Source organism: Malania oleifera, chromosome 2 (genome assembly GCF_029873635.1).
Source record: "Malania oleifera isolate guangnan ecotype guangnan chromosome 2, ASM2987363v1, whole genome shotgun sequence".
NCBI classification, from domain to species: domain Eukaryota; kingdom Viridiplantae; phylum Streptophyta; class Magnoliopsida; order Santalales; family Ximeniaceae; genus Malania; species Malania oleifera.
The window spans coordinates 3,426,156-3,445,517 of record NC_080418.1 but is presented as its reverse complement, the minus strand read 5'-3'; the positions used below and the strand labels follow the sequence as shown (position 1 = coordinate 3,445,517).

Below are 19,362 nucleotides of genomic sequence, written 5' to 3'. Positions count from 1 at the left end.
CTTTGTCACATTATTTTGGTGAGTGGATTTTGGATTCTGGTTGTTCCTATCACATATGTCCCAATAGGGAATGGTTTTCTAATTTTGAAGAATTAGATGGTGGCGTTGTTTTTATGGGAAATGATAATACTTGTAAAGCAATTGGAATATGATCAATACAGTTGAAATGTCAAGATGGAACTATTAAGACCTTGATTGATGTTTGGTATGTTCCAAGCCTAAAGAAGAATCTGATTTCATTGGGTGCCTTAGAATCTAAAAGGTTTACTATCACTTTGAAAGATGGAACTTTAAAGATTAAATCAGGTGCACTGGTGATGATGAAAGGAATAAGGAAAAATAACTTGTATTATTTACAAGGTAATACAGTTATTGGCACATCAGCTGTTGTTTCTAAGAAAGATGCAGGTTCAAATACAACCAGGTTATGGCATATGCGATTAGCACATGTAGGAGAAAAATCTTTGCAATAATTAGCTAAACAAGGTTTGTTAAAGGGTGCAAAGGTGTGTAAACTTGAATTTTGTGAGCATTGCATTCTGGGAAAACAAATTAGAGTGAAATTTGGCACTGCAATCCACCCAACTGAAGGTATTTTAGACTACATCCATATAGATGTATGGGGGCCCAAAAAAACAGCTTCGTTGGGTGGTATGCATTATTTTGTCACTTTTGTTGATGATTTTTTCAAAAGGGTTTGGGTGTATTCTATGAAGCATAAAAATGAAGTGTGTATTATTTTCCTTAAGTGGGAAAAATTAGTTGGAACTCAAACTAGAAGGTATGTCAGGATGACGGTATTGCTCGACACTTTACAATTCGAGATACACCACAGTAGAATGGGGTGGCAAAGCGCATGAATCGGACTTTACTGGAGAAAGTTCAATATATGTTGTCTAATGCTGGGTTAGACAAAAGGTTTTGGGCTGAGGCTGTTAGATATGCGTGTCATCTCATCAATTATCTACCATCATCTGCAATAGGGGGAAAAACACCGTATGAGATATGGTTTGAAAAGCCTGATAGTGATTATGATTCTTTACATGTATTTGGTACTATGACTTATTATCATGTTAAATAATCTAAGTTGGATCCAAGAGCCAAGAAAGCAATATTCTAGGGATAAGTGCAAGAGTCAAAGGATGCCGTCTTTGGTGTCTAGAGACGAAAAAAATGATTTTAAGCAGGGATGTGACTTTTGATGAACTTGCGATGATGAAGAAAACAATACGCAAGGAATCACGAGTTGAAGAGAAGACCAGTGGTACTCAACAACAAGTGGAGGTTGAGACAATTTTGGGAAACCCAGTGAGAAATGAGACTACACAAGGTAACTCTCCAGTTACGGTGGGGAATAGTGTACAAGAAGAGGAGATTTCAATTCGAGAATCTTCACAACAACAAGAGTCAATTGTTTCTCAGAGGCCAAGACGAGAAATTCGAAAACCTGCTCGGTATACTGATATGGTGGCCTATACACTTCCAGTTGTGGATGATAATGTTCCTTACACTTTCAAAGAAGCAATGATGAACTCTGAATCAAACAAGTGGAAAAGAGCGATGGATGAAGAAATGTAGTCTCTTCATCAGAATTAGACTTGGGAGCTTGTCCAGCTGCCCAAGGGTAAGAAAGCAATTGGTTGCAAATGGATTTATGTAAAGAAAGAAGGATTTCTAGATGCAAATAATGTTCGCTTCAAAACTAGATTGGTAACTAAGGGCTACGCACAGAAGGAAGGCATTGATTATAATGAGGTATTTTCTCCAGTTGTTAAACATTCTTCCATTTGAATTTTGTTGGCTTTGGTAGCACAATTTGATCTTGAACTAGTTCAGCTCGATGTAAAAACTACATTTTTACATGGTGATTTGGAAGAGGAAATCTATATGACTCAGTTAGATGGATTTCAGGTTGCTGGAAAAGAAAATTAGGTATGTAAACTGGGTAAATCGTTGTATGGTTTAAAACAGTCTCCAAGACAGTGGTACAAACGATTTCATCAGTTTATGATGGGTCAAAAATACATAAGAAATAAACATTATCATTGTGTTTATTTTCGCAGACTACAAAATGGATCTTTTATATATTTACTTTTATATGTTGATGATATGTTGATAGCTTCAAAGAATAGGGAAGAAATCAACAAGTTGAAAAGTCAGTTAAATCAAGAGTTTGAGATGAAAGATCTTGGTGAAGCAAAGAAGATACTTGGCATGGAGATTCGCAAAGATAGAATGAGAGGAAGAGTTAGTTTGTCTCAAAAACAGTATTTGAAGAAGGTAGTACAGAGTTTTGGCATATTTGAGCAGTCAAAACCAGTAAACACTCCTCTTGCTCCTCATTTCAAACTTAGTGCGGCTTTATCTCCTAAATCAGATGAGGAACGTAAGTATATGTCACAGGTTCCTTATGCAAGTGCTGTTAGTAGTCTGATGTATGCAATGGTTTGTACTAGACCTGATATTTCACAAGTTGTTAGTATGGTGAGCAGGTATATGCATGATCCAGGTAAAGGACATTAACAAGCTATGAAATGGATTTTGAGATATATTATGATTACAATTGATGTTAGTATAGTATTTGAGAAAAATAATACTATTGATCAACATGTTATTGGATATGTGGGTTCTGATTTTGCACGTAATCTGGATAAACGTCGATCAACTACTGGATATATTTTTACATTTGCTAATAGTCCAATGAGTTGGAGGTCTACCTTACAGTCTACCATTGCCTTGTCTACAACAGAAGCAGAGTACATGGCAGCTTCAGAGGCTGTTAAGGAAGCTATTTGATTGCAGGGTTTACTTGAAAATTTGGGAGTTGTTCAGAAGCACATTGTTGTGTTCTGTGATAGCCAGAGTGCTATTCATTTGGCAAAGAACCAAGTCTACCATGCACAAACGAAGCACATCGACGTTAAGTTTCATTTTATACGGGATATTATTGATGGAGGCAAGATACTTCTTCAGAAGATTGCTACATCTGAAAATCCCGCAGATATATTGACCAAGATTGTGACAACAATCAAGTTCAAACATTGTTTGGACTTGATCAATATCCTGCAAGTCTGAATATTTTTGGAAGGCGCCGATGTTGTGGAACTCTAGAAAATGTTGGTGACTAAAAAATTTGATGAATTTATCGTCAAGGTGGAGATTTGTTGTTTTTTGTCTCACATTAGTAGAATAGTTTCACATTGGTATAAAAAGTTGTTTTGAATTTTTTGTATTATTTGTCCCACATTGGAGAGAAATGTTTTTTGGACTTGAGGTTAAAACTATATAAAGAGCTCAACTCTCCATTTGTAAAACACACCTCAAAGTTGTACTTTGTCAAGAAATAGTGAATTGATCGTCGGCGCCCGAGGATGTAGGTAATTCTCTACCGAACCTCGTTAATTTCTTATCTTATTCTTTTTACTGTTTTTTTTTTAGTTTCTGCATTACTTTAGTTTCTTATATATTCAATAGCAATAGTTGTAGTATTGGTGTTGGGCACAAGTGGGGGTGCCCGGCACAACACATTAGTGAAGACCATTGACTTGAATATTGAACAAAGCAAAGGACCAACGGCCAGGAGCTCTACAGAAACGTGAATTCAAATCTTGGACCTCCAAGGTTACTATTTGAATATTGTAAATTGGTGGAAATTCTAAGGCTGTTAACAATTGAATAGACCAAAACCATGCACTACTATTTGAGTCATCCCAAATCTGCCTCTTGTTGGGACCGGAGGAGTCCATGGGTGGGCTTGATACACATGAGTGAGCACCAACTTGACCCAAAAGTTTAAGCCTATTGGGTCTTGGGCCCAACCATGTATATAAGCACCCATCATCCACTCAATTTTTCCACTGTGGGACAAACTCCCAAGTGGAATTCTCAACACCTCTTTCGCCACTTCATTAGTTATATTACTTTATAAGAGATTTATTCTGGTATTGGATGTTGCGTTCGTGAGCAGAAGTTGTTCACTTGTAACGAGGTGTGAGAGCCACAATTTACTTTAGGGAGAGACCTAAGTAAGCGGGTACTCCCTTATTCAGGAAGGATCTTGATCCTTTCAAAGGATGGTGGTGTCCATTGATTCACTAAGAACACTGTAAGGTCACTTGATCTTCATTGTGAATATGATTGATTAGTGAATGCTCAAGGAGAAACCTTGATCCAAAGCACTATAATTTGATTGTGTTGCTCTTTCCCTATCTCATTTATCAAGATGCACTATATTGCTTAAATGTTTCTGATTAAAGTGAATTGGACTTTGTTTAACCCAAATTTTTTAGCGTCAATTTAACCAGCCCCCAATGACCAGGGTTTCTTGGGTTGCTAACCAGAAACTAGGTTTGCACACACACATATTGCAACATTTCTGCTAAGCATCAACCAAGCCAATAGCTAGCACTACAGAAGCAGCAATTTTACCCAAAGTTTTAAGCCAATAGCTCTTGGGACATCCATGTACATTAGCCTCTTCCTCCTCACTGTTATCCAAGGTGGGACAAATCACAAGTGGAACTCTCTCAACACCAATATTAATTGTCATGCATGAAATATAATATTACACTAATAAAGAATTATTTTAATAAATTATTAAGGCTGCACCTAAGGATTTTAAAATGCTGTAATCACAAAATCAATGTGTTTGTCAAGGTTGTTGGGTATTATATGTCTATTTGAGATTTACATTAATCCTTTGTTATTCTAGTAGATCTTCTCATTATTTATGTTTGTACCCAAAAGATAAGATTAAGGAAGACGCCATCATATTTGAACTTCTATTTTTGTAGTATATGATTTAAGATGGAAAGCTTATCACAACATTTTTTCTGTATTCTAATAACTAGGACTGTAGATGGTTTCCCTGCTTATCCTTCTTGAAACAAAGTGATGGAGGACCATCTACATTCTATAGGCCATCCATCCGGCACAAGTGTTTTAGGCGTAAAGCTAGGAAATTGTGCTTGTATTAGGGTATCCTTATATTATTTAGTCATTATGTGTTTAGCTAGGTTTTAATCTAACAGAGGAAAACCCTCTCGATCGGGTGAATTGGTGGAAAAAAAATTCATGTAGGCGACCCCACCTAATGGGACTAAAGGATTGTTGTTGTTGTGTTGTCGTTGTTGTGTTTGTTAGGTTATTTTGTAAATATGTGTCAGTTGTAGTGGTGGTTTAAGAGCTAAACATGCAAGTTGATGTACAGTTATTGTTTTGAATTCAGACTACTGCAGTTTCCCTCTTTGTCTCCCTCTTTCCCGCAGGTTCTCCTCTGCTTCCTACTTGTCCTACATCAAAAAGGGTTCCAGAAACTGAACCTAAAATCTACTTGTCCAACTACACAAATGCAACACTCAGTGGCTCAGTGCACAAGGCTCATCCTCCTCATATCTGACTACAATCTCTTTCTAAACTAATAATACAAGGCGATTTGTACACTGCAGTTGGCAACAGGAAGTGCTACCATAATTTATTATAATTGTTAAGGCTTGATATATATTATTGGCCCACAACCTAACAGCTTAAGATTTCAGTAAAATGGAAATCTAACAAGGTATCAAGCTGGTTACCACGAGATCCTGGGTTCTAGTCTTGTTGCCCATGTTTAATGTAAGTTAAAAATTATCTTGTTCCCAATATGAGTGTTATTCATTGTGTGTTATCTCTCCACGTGCAATCGGGCTGTATGTACCGGGGAGTGTTAAGGCTTGATATACTGTTGAAATCCCGAGTATCCTTGGGTATATTGAGTAAATTAAGAAAGTAGGTAAATATAGAAGATTGTATATTTTTAAAGTGATTCTGTAGGGAGATTGTTTCCATATTTAGAACCTTAGATTGTATTATATATTGTAAATTGGGATGTACAAAGATTGAATTCAAGAAATACAAAAATTTCATTCTATTTTCATGGTACCAGAGCTAGGGTTTCTAAACCTTAGTTAGCAATGGCCGACGGCGCCGTCAACAAAAGAAGTTCGAGCTCCTCTGAAACTCTCGACGGCGACTCTGAAGCCACCTCCATCATGGAATCTTTCGGATCGGGTCCAATGGCAATATTGAGGCGACTCCGAGAACTCCAATCACAGCTGGCAAACAAGATTTGCATCGATTGCTCGCAGAAGAACCCGCAGAGGGTGAAGAAGCATGTCAACGAGATCAGAATCGAGTCACTCAACCAAACGGCGAATTTTAATTCCAAACTGAGGCGTCAAAAATCTTCGAAAGAATCTGCTCAATCGCCGCATGGGGAAGCAACGATTAACCACGGCGATGAAGTATCACGGCGTCCGACAACAACCGTGGGGGAAAAAGGCGGCAGAGATCTGAGATCCTATCCGAAGATTGTGGGTCTGGCTTGGGACTTTCGACACGCCCGAGGAGGCTGCTATGGTATACGATATGACTGCATTGCACCTCAAGGGGCCTAATGCTCCGACGAATTTCAGGTCACCTGCGTTGAGAGCTCTGTTGACGTTGATCGATTTTTCGACGACTCCGGTTCGCGATTGTTGTACAGAGTCTCGGACTGTGCATTCTCCGACCTCTGTTCTTAGATTTTAGAGCACTAACGAGGAACTGAGAACAAAGTCTAAAGAGGAGGCGGAATGCCGGTCAATTCCGAAGGCCAAAACGAGTTTACCGGATGATTGTTTACTGTTGGAGCCTAGTGTCCTAAATGATTTTTTTCATTTTGACGCACTTGTGTTGATACATTTCGATGAAATTGCTACGCCCGTTAATTCTTTCACAAATATTTCTTCGGGTCTTTTAGCCCAAAGAGGTAATTTTTTTGCAAGCTTTAAATATAACCTCTAGATCCAAAACTCCTTGGATTATTGATTCTGGTGCTTCTAACCACATGACCGATGTCTATCATCTTTTTTCATCATATTCACCCTGTGCTAGAAATTTGAAAGTTAAAATTGCAGATGGGTCACTCTCGTCTGTTGCGGGCAAAGGGAATATCCGACTCTCTGACTCCATCACACTAGAGTCCATTCTTCATGTTCCTAATTTATCCTACAACTTACTATCCATTAGCCAGTTGACCAAGAATTCCAATTGCTATGCTAAATTTCTTCCCTCTCATTGTGTTTTTCAGGACCTATCATTGGGAAAGACGATTGGCAATGCTAAGGAGTGTGAGGGACTCTACCACTTTGAGGAGGCGAATGTGAGTAAACAATGTAAAACTGTTATTTGTGATTCTGCATCTGTTTCTAAGGATAGTCAAATTTTGTTATGACATTCTAGGATGGGTCATCCAAATTTTCAATATCTAAGACGTTTATTTACTTCCATTTTTTCAAATAAAACGTGTTCTGAATTTCAATGTGAGATTTGTGAACTTGCAAAACACCAGCGCAATTCCTTTTCAAAATCCACATACAAACCATCCAAACCCTTTGCTATGATTCATAGTGATTTATGGGGGCCCTCACGCTCTCTTAATTGCACTCACACGAGATGATTTGTTATTTTTATTGATGATCATACTCGTATTTGTTAGGTTTACTTGTTGAAAGATAAAACTGAAGTCCGTTCTGTTTTCGTTAGTTTCCACTCCATGCTTCAAACACAATTCTAAACTCACATTCAAATTTTACGTACTGATAATGGTACAAAATATTTCAATGATATCTTGGGACATTATCTTCAAAAAAATGGAATTATTCATCAAAGTTCCTGTTACGGAAACTCTTGGAAGAATTACAAATTCCGGTGAAATTCCCTATCAAACTCTATTGTGACAACAAAGCAGCCATCAGTATCTCTCTCAATCCAATTCAACATGACAAGACTAAGCATGTGGAAGTGGACCGACATTTTATCAAAGAGAAGGTTGAAGAAGGAACCATATGTATGACTTATGTACCTACCAAGGAACAAACTGCAGATATCTTTACTAAAGGGATAGCATGGCAGAACTTTGATGATTTCATTGGCAAGTTGGATATGATCAATATCTATGATCCAACTTGAGGGGGAGTGTTGAAATCCCAAGTATCCTTGGGTATATTGAGTAAATTAGGAAAGTAGGTAAATATATAGAAGATTGTATATTATTAAGAGTGATTCTGTAGGGAGATTGTTTCCATATTTAGAACCTTCGATTGTATTATATATTGTAAATTGGGATGTACAAAGATTGAATTCAAGAAATACAGAAATTTCATTCTGTTTTCATATACATTGTTGGCCCACATCCTAACAGCTTTTAGGTAAGTGGTAATCTAACAATAACAAATACTCCTAGCTCTCGTGAGGAACTGCATTACATCCCCAAGAATTAGAACCATTTTTTATATAGGTCAGTAGAAACTTTATGCTCAAAATCCAGATTCAAGTAGTCATTTGACAAGAACAATCAAAGTTCACTAAATAAAATAGTAAAATCTTTCTAGTACCTTGACTAGATTCCATGAGCCCCAATAATTTTGAGACATTTTACGATCTTCTTTCCACTGTTCTGATACACCAACCCAACCAATCAAAGCTTCTTCCCAGTCATCTTCATAATCATTCAAGTACTCCAGGAAGTTCATACACTCGTCAAATGCCCCAGAATCAACATATCTGAAATCCCCTTCCACATTCATAGTCTCATGATTACCATTAACCTATATCCAATAGAATAACATTGTCAACATATTAACCAAGGAATTTTTCTTCAAAAGAACTCTCAAAGGAGAGCAATATACTAATTATAGTGAAAAAGATTAAAGGTCCATAATCATCTTACAAGATGAATTAGCAATAGATAATTGATACTCTTAACATTTTTATATAGCATCCATATGCACTTCATAAATGAGAACATCCATATAATAACTAGAGCATCACAAACGTTCATGAAAAATTTACGGACACTTTCCACTTTTTACCAGCACAAACCTGAAAAACTGCCCCCCCTTGAGCTCTTGCCTGGACATCCAATGACCTCAACAAGGATAAAATAGCAATTTCATCTTCCCCTCTGTCAAGAATATCTCCAAGCTGAATCAACACCTAGGTCAAAAAAAGAATTATCATAGGTTGGAATCTACAAATTAGAATGATACATCCCAAGGATCACTACACACACACACACACACAAAGTCAAGAATTTCAGGTCAAATAGCATGAGAGCATAAAAATTTGTACATAGATCATAATATAGCTGCAGTTCAGAAATGACACATGCTATGACTACACATGTTAAACTAGATTAAAGTAAATCAAGAACTTACATAGAATAGAGAATAACAGATAAATTGCCTGTACAGACAGCATTAGGGCATCTAAAAGCCTAAAAAAGTACATGTGTTTTTTACAAGAATTATAAACTAACATCCACTATGTGGGGAGTTACAATCTTCTTACAAAAAAGGCAATGCAAAATTCTAGTACCAGAAAATGAAAAAAGCTAATATAGAACATTCCAGCAATTAACACTTGCACCAAGTTTTCAATGTGCTGTAAATAAAGTGCATACCGTCTCTTCACCAGTCCATAAGTCCTGACCATCAGAACTCAAGACACCAGCAATCTCAAGTGCACATCTTGCTTGAACAAGATCTCCATGTAAATCCCCAACTAAAGATTTGGATCATGTGAGAAGAAGATTGTGTTAAAATGGAACATTTAGAAAAACAATGCAAGAAATGACAATAAGTTACACTGTCCATACTATCAAAAAAAAAAAAAAATTGTGCTGTCCAAGGAACATTTCCATCTCAAATAAATACAATGATTAATGAATTTAGAAATTTATCTTATGAACTGATAACCATACAAAATTTATGATGAACTGAATGGATCTTATTCAGTACATGTGCTCAAAGAAGGAGTGGAAAAAAGTGAGAGAGGAGCACATAGTTGCCCAACACAAAGTAAAGTAACCCTGGGGAATTAAGTTGTAAAACAGCCGCAATATGTAAGACATGCTTCATTCTGTTATGGGTCTGAAATGTTGAATTAAAGGCTTCCTGCTATTAACTTCATCTAAAACAATACAAACTACATAAGCAAGACAGTAAATGAAAATTCAAGAGTCAGAATACTTTTTAAAAAATCCAATCTCTGCTCCACTGAAACGGTCAATTGTATCTTTCAGTTTCTTTCAGCAACATTCATCCCATAAGCAGATGTATAGATGTAGTGTTCCATTTGCATTAAAAAAAAAAAAAAAAAACCATTTTTTGATCATTCTCATGTCACTTAATCACATTTGATAGCAGAGAATTATATTTGATTTTAAAAATCAAATTCTATGTGCAGGTACCCATTCTTTTATCTTTGTTAAGATACATAATAAATATTAGACTTAGCCTACAATCAAGTATTAATTGCCTGCTTTTCACTAGCTTCTACTTTCGCAGTTTGCTGGAACTATTCCTCTGCATGCAATTTCAGGATTCATCACAGGACTGTTTTAGATCTGTTAGGATTGGAGTAATTGTCATACATAGGTTTGATATACATGGGTAAACACCAACCTAACCCAAAAGCTTAAGCCTATTGGGTGTTGGGCCCAATCATGCATATGACCACCCAACCTCCATCTATTTTTCCAATGTGAGACAAACTCACAAGTGAAATTCTCAACAATCTCCCCCTCACTTTTGAGTCCAACCACTTATCCTTGAACGGAAGTCATTACTTGTCATGCAACCAACTATGAGTCATTACTTAACCATGGGAAAGGGCATGAAACATGGGAGTCCACTCAACGAACTATGAGTCATTACTCACCATTCCTCTTCCACACGTCTACATTTGCATGAACACATGCATTAACACTCAAGCCCAATTTGAACTCTCCCCTTTGAGCATAAACCATCTCCCTTGTGGGAGCAAGCCTATTTCTCCATAAGTTGCTCAAGTGGGCCTTACATCACCCTAAGTGCCTTGAATTGCATTCCACGTGCCTCTAAACCAATCCTACTTCCCACACTTTGACCTTATTCGGATCCATCTCCCAAGCAGGTCATACACTTGGTCCTCCAATTGTTAGCATGTCAAAAGAATTACCTTCACGCCTCGATTTTATGATATCACTCGCCTAGAGTTACAAACCATCAACTCTAATACCACTTGTTAGTATTGGACGAATTGTCAAATACATGCTTGATATACATGGGTGAGCACCAACTTAACCCAAAAGCTTAAGCCTATTGGGTCTTGGGCTCAATCATGCATGTAAGCACCCATTCTCCACTTTATTTTTTCAAAATGGAACAGATTGAAAAGTAGAATTCTCAACAAGATCATGTGATATTGGGGAGAAATTTGGCTTGGTGGACTCGAATTTAGGCCCATTAAGGAGGCCACCTTGCCCAGCTCAATTTTCATCGCGTGTCACCTACAACAGATGTCCACTCCTTATTCTTTCCTTTCTGACCCCTAGTGCCATTAGGTCATTCAAATCCTTCTCTACTGCATCCAAATTCTCATATGCAGCCCTGCCTCTCTGCTGCATCCAAGAAATCTACACTCTGAAATTCAGAAGTCTTGCAATTTGGTAATTCGATTCCATTACAAACCCATAAGTGATCAACCACACAAGATGACAAAATAAAGAAAATTAAAACTGGAAACTCCAATCCCAGTTCCATTTCCAACTTCCAAATCCCAATCATGCAAACACTGTTAGAAAAATTCCATAAGAAGGATCTTTAGCTTGTTTTATGAGCCACAACCAAGTATAGATATAGAAAGTAATTCATGATAGACCTTGTGCCATTTCCACTGAGATAACCGAGCCTGAATACAAGTACCTCTTCTTTCCTTTTATTCCTTTTGATCAAATTTTCAGTCATGCAGAAACTACTTGATCTTCTCTCCCATTACTCACTTTTGATAAACACAATCCACAAACTTATTTTGTTCTGCTAAGATATAGAAATTAAATTCCACTATTTATCAAAGAGTGGACATGAACTTAATCCAAGTAATAAGAAGTCGTACTGTATACAGCATAAGGGCATGCATGAACTGCCAGAACCTCCCACTCTAGTTTTTTTACACACCAAAATCAAAATAAAGAGAAAACCAAATCATATGAATCAAAAGAGTGAAAAACAGTTATGTGGGCATTGCTAAATTCACATCGAAGAACCAAAAACGAACAATCCCCATAACCAAAACACTTCAATTAAATCATTTTAGATCCAAATAGTAATGGATTCAAGCCAAAAAAAAGCTAAAACTCACAAGACCCATCATGAGAATTCAAATGGATGAAACAAAATAATTAAATAAAGAGTCAAGGGAGAAATTGGGAGCAGCGCGGCTACGAACCGGCGACGATGCGGCGACCGGGAGCAGAGACGAAAGTGGGTGGGTCTCCGCGGACTACAATGGGCTTCGTCTTTAAGCTCCCTCCGCCTGCATCACTGTTGTTATTACTACTGTTAAAAAGCACTGAAGAAGAAGAAGAAGAAGAAGAAAAAGAAGAGGTTTCGAGGAGTCTGCGAGATTGGGAAGAAGGTGGGAGTGGTAAAGGATGCAGACAAAGCGAGGCCATTTGCTTGCGGAAGGACAATCTTTCTCTTCTCCTGTTTTCACTTTTCAGTTTTATCTAGCCTTCGAACTTCCCAAGCAAGGAGAGTCGCAGAGAGAGAGAGAGAGAGAGAGAGAGAGAGTCCCTCAGCCAAGTGTTCGGTATCTGCTAGCTTTTCTTTATCATCTGTTTGTTAGTGTTCTCTTTTCTTTTTGGCGCACTTTTGATTGGTGGTTTTCTTCTTCTTCTTCTCCTTCTTCTTCTTCTTTTAATTTCATTTTAAATCATGAATATTGAGAAAATAGTAGGAATGATAATTCTATGTACAGAGAGAGTTTTTTAAAGCATTTTCATAAATTAATTATTTTTGAATATCTAACTCAGTTCGTTCTAAATATATTGATCTAATTTGATATATATGAATAGTTAATAAACTTTAATTTTTGTCTATATAATGAATTTTAGTTATAGGAAACGTATTGTATGGTGATATTTTTATATTAAATGCTTCAAATTTTAATTTTGAAAGTATTTTAGAATGACAAATAAATTATTTTTGCAGCCTCAAAGTCATCCAATTGGAAATAAAAAACAAAAAACAAAAAGGTCGTCGATGTCATAATTTTTTTTTTTTTATTTACATAAGAACTCCAGCAACCAATGAGCCCTTCAAACCCCCTAGTGTAGCACCAAACCTACGAATCAACGTTCTCTGCCCTCAGGTCTCGCTGATCAAGGTAAAGTTTTGATGCGAACACAACTTCTATGCATCAGTGGGATGTTTGTCCAACTCAACTTTCGGGACACATTTCCATTACTATCCATGATCTCCATTGACTCGCAGAGAACTCTTACCATCCATGATCCTTACGGACTCACAGAGTAAATTCTCACAATCCACAGATACTATTGGCTCCATGAGTGTATGTACCTGAAATTGAACTTCCGATACTCCTTCTTACTTGCTGATGCCTTTCCACAGCACCATGCTGTGGGGGCTCATAATTCTATTTTTATTAGTTTATTGTGTTTTTTTATCATTCATTTGAAAAGGAGAACAAAAGAAAACCAATTGATAACTTTAACGAGTATAAAATAAATGTAGTAGAAGTTTGGTAAAATTAAATGTTAAGTGCTGAGCATTGAATCCAAGTAAGATTTTGTGAACCAATTCCAAATTAAACATAAGTTGATTATTAAATTTAAAATATAAATTATTTAACCATTCGATATATAATGTCTCAAAACGTGTTCTTTTTTTTCTTTTCTTTTTTTCAATTATAGTCTTCTCGGCACTTAGAAGCATAAATATTTGGTAAAATTAATAAACAATTAATATTTTCTTTTCTTATATTTAATTAATAACTATAAATATAACCTCTGCTTAAAAGTCATTCTAATAAAACAAACGCAACCATAAAAACTTTTTTCTTGCAAATTTGCAAGTCACAACTTGGTTTTGACTTTGCATTTGGGCTGGTTGGGCTAAGAAGGACAACTTGGGTGTTAATCTGGGTTGGGCTTCAAACCCATATGACTATTTAAGGCCCAACATGAATGTGCTCTTAAAATTTTGAACTCGTGGCTAAGCTTGCTACTCTGAAGTTGGGCCTCCAATGATATTTTGTATTTGAACACTTCAACATAGGGTGCAATCATGCAGGGGCCATGGATCCCAATAATTGGGCTTAGGAGAATATAGGGTGGTTGGTGAAAAATATTTTTATTTTTTATTTTTAAAAATTATATTATATTTTATTTTTCAAGATTTGCATTAAAAATAGAAAATAAGTTAATGTGCAAAATAATTTACATTTTTTATTTTTAGATTTCAAAAAAAAATTCAGCTTATTTTTTATTTTTTCAAAATTTGCTTATGATAAGATTTGGAATAAAGGATTTTGGGGTTTAAATTTGAATTTGTCTGAATTTAGAAGAAATTTTATAAATAATTCACATAAATTAAAATTCAAGATCAGAATACATGCTCCCACATGCAAAGTAAGATTTATAAATTTAGAAAAATAACGAAAATATTTATATGTTTTTTAATTATTTTATATAAATTCAAAAAAATTAAAAAATAAGATGACTTATTTTTAATTATTTAAAAATAAATAATAAAAGATAGAACTATTTTTACAAGCAAATAGTGTTGAAACTATTTATTTTAATTCATTTATTTTATAAAACTATTATAAAAATGAAATATTAACTAATTCTTTGCAATTTTATGAAAAATTAAAATAAAAGATTATTTTTTTTCTCCTTTTTCATAACAAAATGGACGCATAGCCTTTTGATTTTTAGGTACATTAGAGACTCATTAAAAAACTACAAATGAGAGGAGATAATTCATTCTCATCGACTCATCCCATATTCATTCTTACTCTTTTTACGATTTAAGTTTGAGACCTTCGTTATAAAAGTCTTAAACTCTAATAATTGGGATATCCGTAACAAGCTGGCTTATAAATGACTAACATTATTTTCTATTTATCCATAAGTGATCCAAATCATTCTTTGTATGTTTAGTCATTTCTTGGTTCCTAAAAATAACTAAACAAATTAAATGATAGTATTAAAATATGATAAAATCAAGATAAAAATAAATAATTTTGATTAATAAAAAAATTGATTTATTATTTGTTAATCCGTTGAAACATCAAATACTAAAAATTTGAACAATTCAAAGAATTAAAATTAATTAACTAAACAAGAAAATTAAATGGATAAAAAGAATCATTGTTTTGATTCTATAAATTAATCTAATTTTAACCGCACGAATGTAACATTTTTCTAATCCATTTAATGTGTAACTCAACAATAATAAGAATAGCATTACTCTTTAATTTGTTTCATTAGGGGAGTCGTGAAAAGAGATTTTAGGAGAGGTATAAGAGAAAAAATGGTTCATTTTTATTAATTAAACAAATCAACAAGGGAGAAAATGTAAGAAAAGAAAATAGACAATGATTATCTTTTAGAAAATTCAATACATTTTAAAATTGTGTACATTACTATTATGTTTCAAAATTTATGAATATACTTTTTTTATATTCTAGAATCATCATTACATCACTTTGAACACTATTGTACGACATCAAATTTAGGAATGAAAGTCGTTTGAACATTAACGTACCCCTGATAATTCATCAGAGTAAACTCTCAAAAGGAAATCAAGCATATGATATTGGAGTCATTAAAATCATAAGTTTATGATATTGGAGTCATTAAAATTATAAGTCGTCCTTACTAGTTGAGTTAGTTCGGCTGAGTTTATGAATAATTTTGGTTCCAGCTGTGATTTTAGTGGAATTAATCTAGCTCTTTTTCTTATCACATGCCATGCCCGTATACTTGCAAATAACTTCTCTTCAATTATTTTCTTCACTCTAAAAAACAAATGGAAAAAACAGAAATTAAAATTTATCTTCTGTTAGATCTTATCTATTTTGTTTCTCAATTTCCTGTACACTGACATGACATTTGATTTTGCTTTTCCTTTTTTGGGTAGAGTTGACGTGACACGATGTTCTCTACTTTTAAACAGTGTTCTATGTTCAGCACGTAGCTTAGCTTGTTTGGTTGCACTTAAATTTAAAGACACTGAAACGAATTGAAGCTAGGAGCAGCGACGCTACACGACTAACCTGAGAAAGAAAAAGTCTGTTTGGTACAAACGGAAGGAAAAGAAAAGAAAAGAAAAGAAAAGAAAGGAAATGGGTACTGGTACCGATGTCTGAAATTAACACACACCCAGCAGTCAGCAGTCAGCAGTCAGCACCCAGCACCCAGGTATAGCCTAGGGCATTAACTTCCCTGTCCCCCGCCGGAGAGAAAATTCAGAAAGTGGGAAAATCCCTGGTGGCCTTTTTTTCCCCGAAGGGGCAGTAGTGGAGGGCATGTTACCCTTGGGCTGTAGGGACGTAGCAGAGGCCACTACCCTAGGAACTTTGGGGTTTGGAGCACTGTGCTTAGGAACCGCGGAGCCAGCTAGGGCTACGGCTCTGCATGCATGTGCATGCATGGGCATGGCAGTGTAATACCAAAACGCCTGCAGTTTAATTTTCTTTCAGTCACCTCGTGAGTATTGTATATCATTTTCAATTTTTCATATCATGCACGTACGTACGTACGTACCCCTGACCTTTGAGCCAGATGGCTGAAAAGCTAGGCAGTAGCTAGCTAGGTCCATGAATGTGAATCCTTGCACCTTTGTCCATCTTTCTGCCACGTGGCAGCTCGCTGCACTCCCTCCATTTCCTTCCCCCACCCCATGCCATGCCTTTATACTTGCTAATAATAATAATAATAATAATAATTGATCATTAAAATCATATTACATCCAAGTCAATGCATACAAAAAAATATCTTTTATCATATATTTCTCTATATCAGTACTATTGAAAATAAAATTTACATTTTGGTATAATTAGCAATCAAACAATAAATACTAATAATATGCACTTTAAAAAATTGTAACTATATATATACTCAACAATTTTCTCGAGAATCAAACATAAAAAAATAATTTTTTATCATTTTCTTTCATTTTTTTAAAAAATTTTAGAAGAACCTTAATTAATGACCGTTTGGAACTTGGGGAAAAAAAATTGGAGAAAGAAAAGGGAAATAAATAGATTTTACTTTTTCATATTTTGTTATTAAAAAAGAAAAAAAAATATACCAAATCAATTAACAAAATTTTAATTCTACACATCCTTAATATTTAGTTTTTCTTGATTTTTAATTATATTAGAATAATTTTTTTTATTTTTAATAGGATTTGATATAATGAGAAAATATAATATAAAAAAAATATTATTCTCTAATAAAATCTTTAATCCAAACTAACCCTAGACATTAATTTTTATATAATATAACATTATTTTCTTTGCATAAACCTAAATCATGATATATGTAGATATGTTTGTGTGTGTGTATTTTTTTTTTTTCTCAAGGAATACTCAAAAATGGTTTCATTAATAAAAATCATATAATTAATTAAGCATATGATCAAATGATTTTATTTTCCTTTCAAATCCATTTATCAAAACATGACACTTTATTCTTGTACTCCAACCCGACACATATTGTACATATTGCATGTGACTTCGAATTGTTTAATTTCTCTTTTTTGACCGGTCAACTGCAACTGCATGACACCCTAACGACCATTTTCATAGGTTGATTCTAGAGTGTCTTTCTTGTCCTAAGCACTTCAAATGAATTACTAACATTAATGAATCTAATCTTTTATTTTTATTGTACTAATTAGGTTTAGGGGTGAGCATAATTCGGTTTTAATTAAATTAATGGATTGAATTCGGTCAGTTCGGTTCAATTAATTTGTAGTTCAACTCGGTTCTATTCAGTTTCAGAATAAGATAAATTTGGGTATTCAATTTTCAATTCAGTTATGGGGAAAATGTAATTCAGTTAACCAAATTACCTGAATTTTAATTAATTAATAATTAAATATAAATTATTAAAGTATACGATTTCAGGCTAGGGTTCCAATATTCCATTCAGTCATTCCCAGATTCCCTTCTCATTCGGTCATTCCTATTTCGACATACAAATTATACATTCATATATATATATTCTAACTTGACTTAACTCAATTCTACTTCAGTTCAAGCTATTCGAGTATTTTATCGAGTCAAGTTTGAGATTAGTAATAGTACTCGAGTCAAGTTCAGAGCATAATTGAGCTTTTTAACATGATTATATTTTATATTATATAAGTCATATAATATATGTTTATAAATATACTTAATATATATTTACATTATATATATTTATACATGTATTTATATTAATTTATAATCGAGTCAGGCTTAATTGAGTTATTGATGAGCTCAAATTTTAAGAACTTGTAGCCTAGTCGAGTTCGAGTCATTTAACAATCTTGAGATCTATTGAAGTCAAGTCGAGTTTCAAGTGTGACTTATTATATTTGAGTCGAGTTGAGACATACATAAAAGTATCTCTTATAATAATTGTTTTACTTGAAAATTGAAGATTTAAAACCAAAATGGCTAAAATTAATTTTTAATATATCTAATATATATTGTATATGCTGGAATTGGTGTGATCCCAAGAGGAGGGTGAATTAGATATTTAAAACTTTTTCGCTAATTTAAACAATTATGCCGATTCACCAAACCAGCCTACGTCCCCACTTTAGGCATACCCTCTCAAGGATTACACTAAACTTGCTCACTTAAACGGGCGAAATAGAAGTCGTTTACATCATTTTCTTGTACGAGGTTGATATTCTCCAATTCAATTTTCGGGTTGAACCAAACCGGTCTAACTTACAGGACTAAGACTCCCTAGTTCAATTAATGGGATGAACCCAACAATACAATAAAAACTATTTTTGTACAAGATAATGCTTCTGAAAATACAAGTAAAGATGTACACAATTAAACTCTACAATGCACTCTCTAATATGATATGAAATATGCTCAGTAGAGTAAGGGTGTTTTTCAAATTGTTAATGCCCAAATAAAATATATGTGAATATTATAAATGTGTTCTCCAATAAGGATTTTTGCAAATAAAGATATTTAGAGAATCTAGAGTTTAAGTTCAAGAAATCATTTGTGCAATAAATAACTTCTCCCAATAACATTTATCAAAGGAATATTTGGAAGAAACTCAAGGCTTTGCTCTCAAAAATGTTTTTCAAAAATATAAGCTAAGAGAGAGTTAAAAGCACTTGAATGAAATAAATGTCTAAATAAAAAAATTCTCTTGTAAAAATTATTTATAAAAATAAATGAAAGAGAGTTTTGGAGAGTAAAATATTTGCCCCAAGAAATAGTTTTTGCAATAAAAAATAAGTTTGGGGAACTTTAATT

General features: G+C 34.4%; 1 protein-coding gene across 4 annotated transcripts in view; it reads right to left on the bottom strand.

Moving 5' to 3' along the window:
- The window catches only part of LOC131148522 (shewanella-like protein phosphatase 1), a 42,703-nt gene extending 29,962 nt beyond the window's left edge, over positions 1-12,741 (bottom strand). For 2 of the 4 annotated variants that reach the window (XM_058098270.1, XM_058098268.1), the window contains exons 1-4: positions 12,289-12,647; positions 9,482-9,582; positions 8,902-9,015; positions 8,415-8,627 (exon numbers count right to left, since the gene is read on the bottom strand). In XM_058098270.1, coding sequence (XP_057954253.1) covers positions 8,415-8,627; positions 8,902-9,015; positions 9,482-9,582; positions 12,289-12,514 — 654 coding nt within the window. In that variant the 5' untranslated portion in view covers positions 12,515-12,647. Of the gene's footprint in view, positions 1-8,414; positions 8,628-8,901; positions 9,016-9,481; positions 9,583-12,288 lie in introns of all 4 variants that reach the window. The other 2 variants (XM_058098269.1, XM_058098271.1) reach the window with 2 other exon arrangements.
- Positions 12,742-19,362: the final 6,621 nt, after the last annotated feature.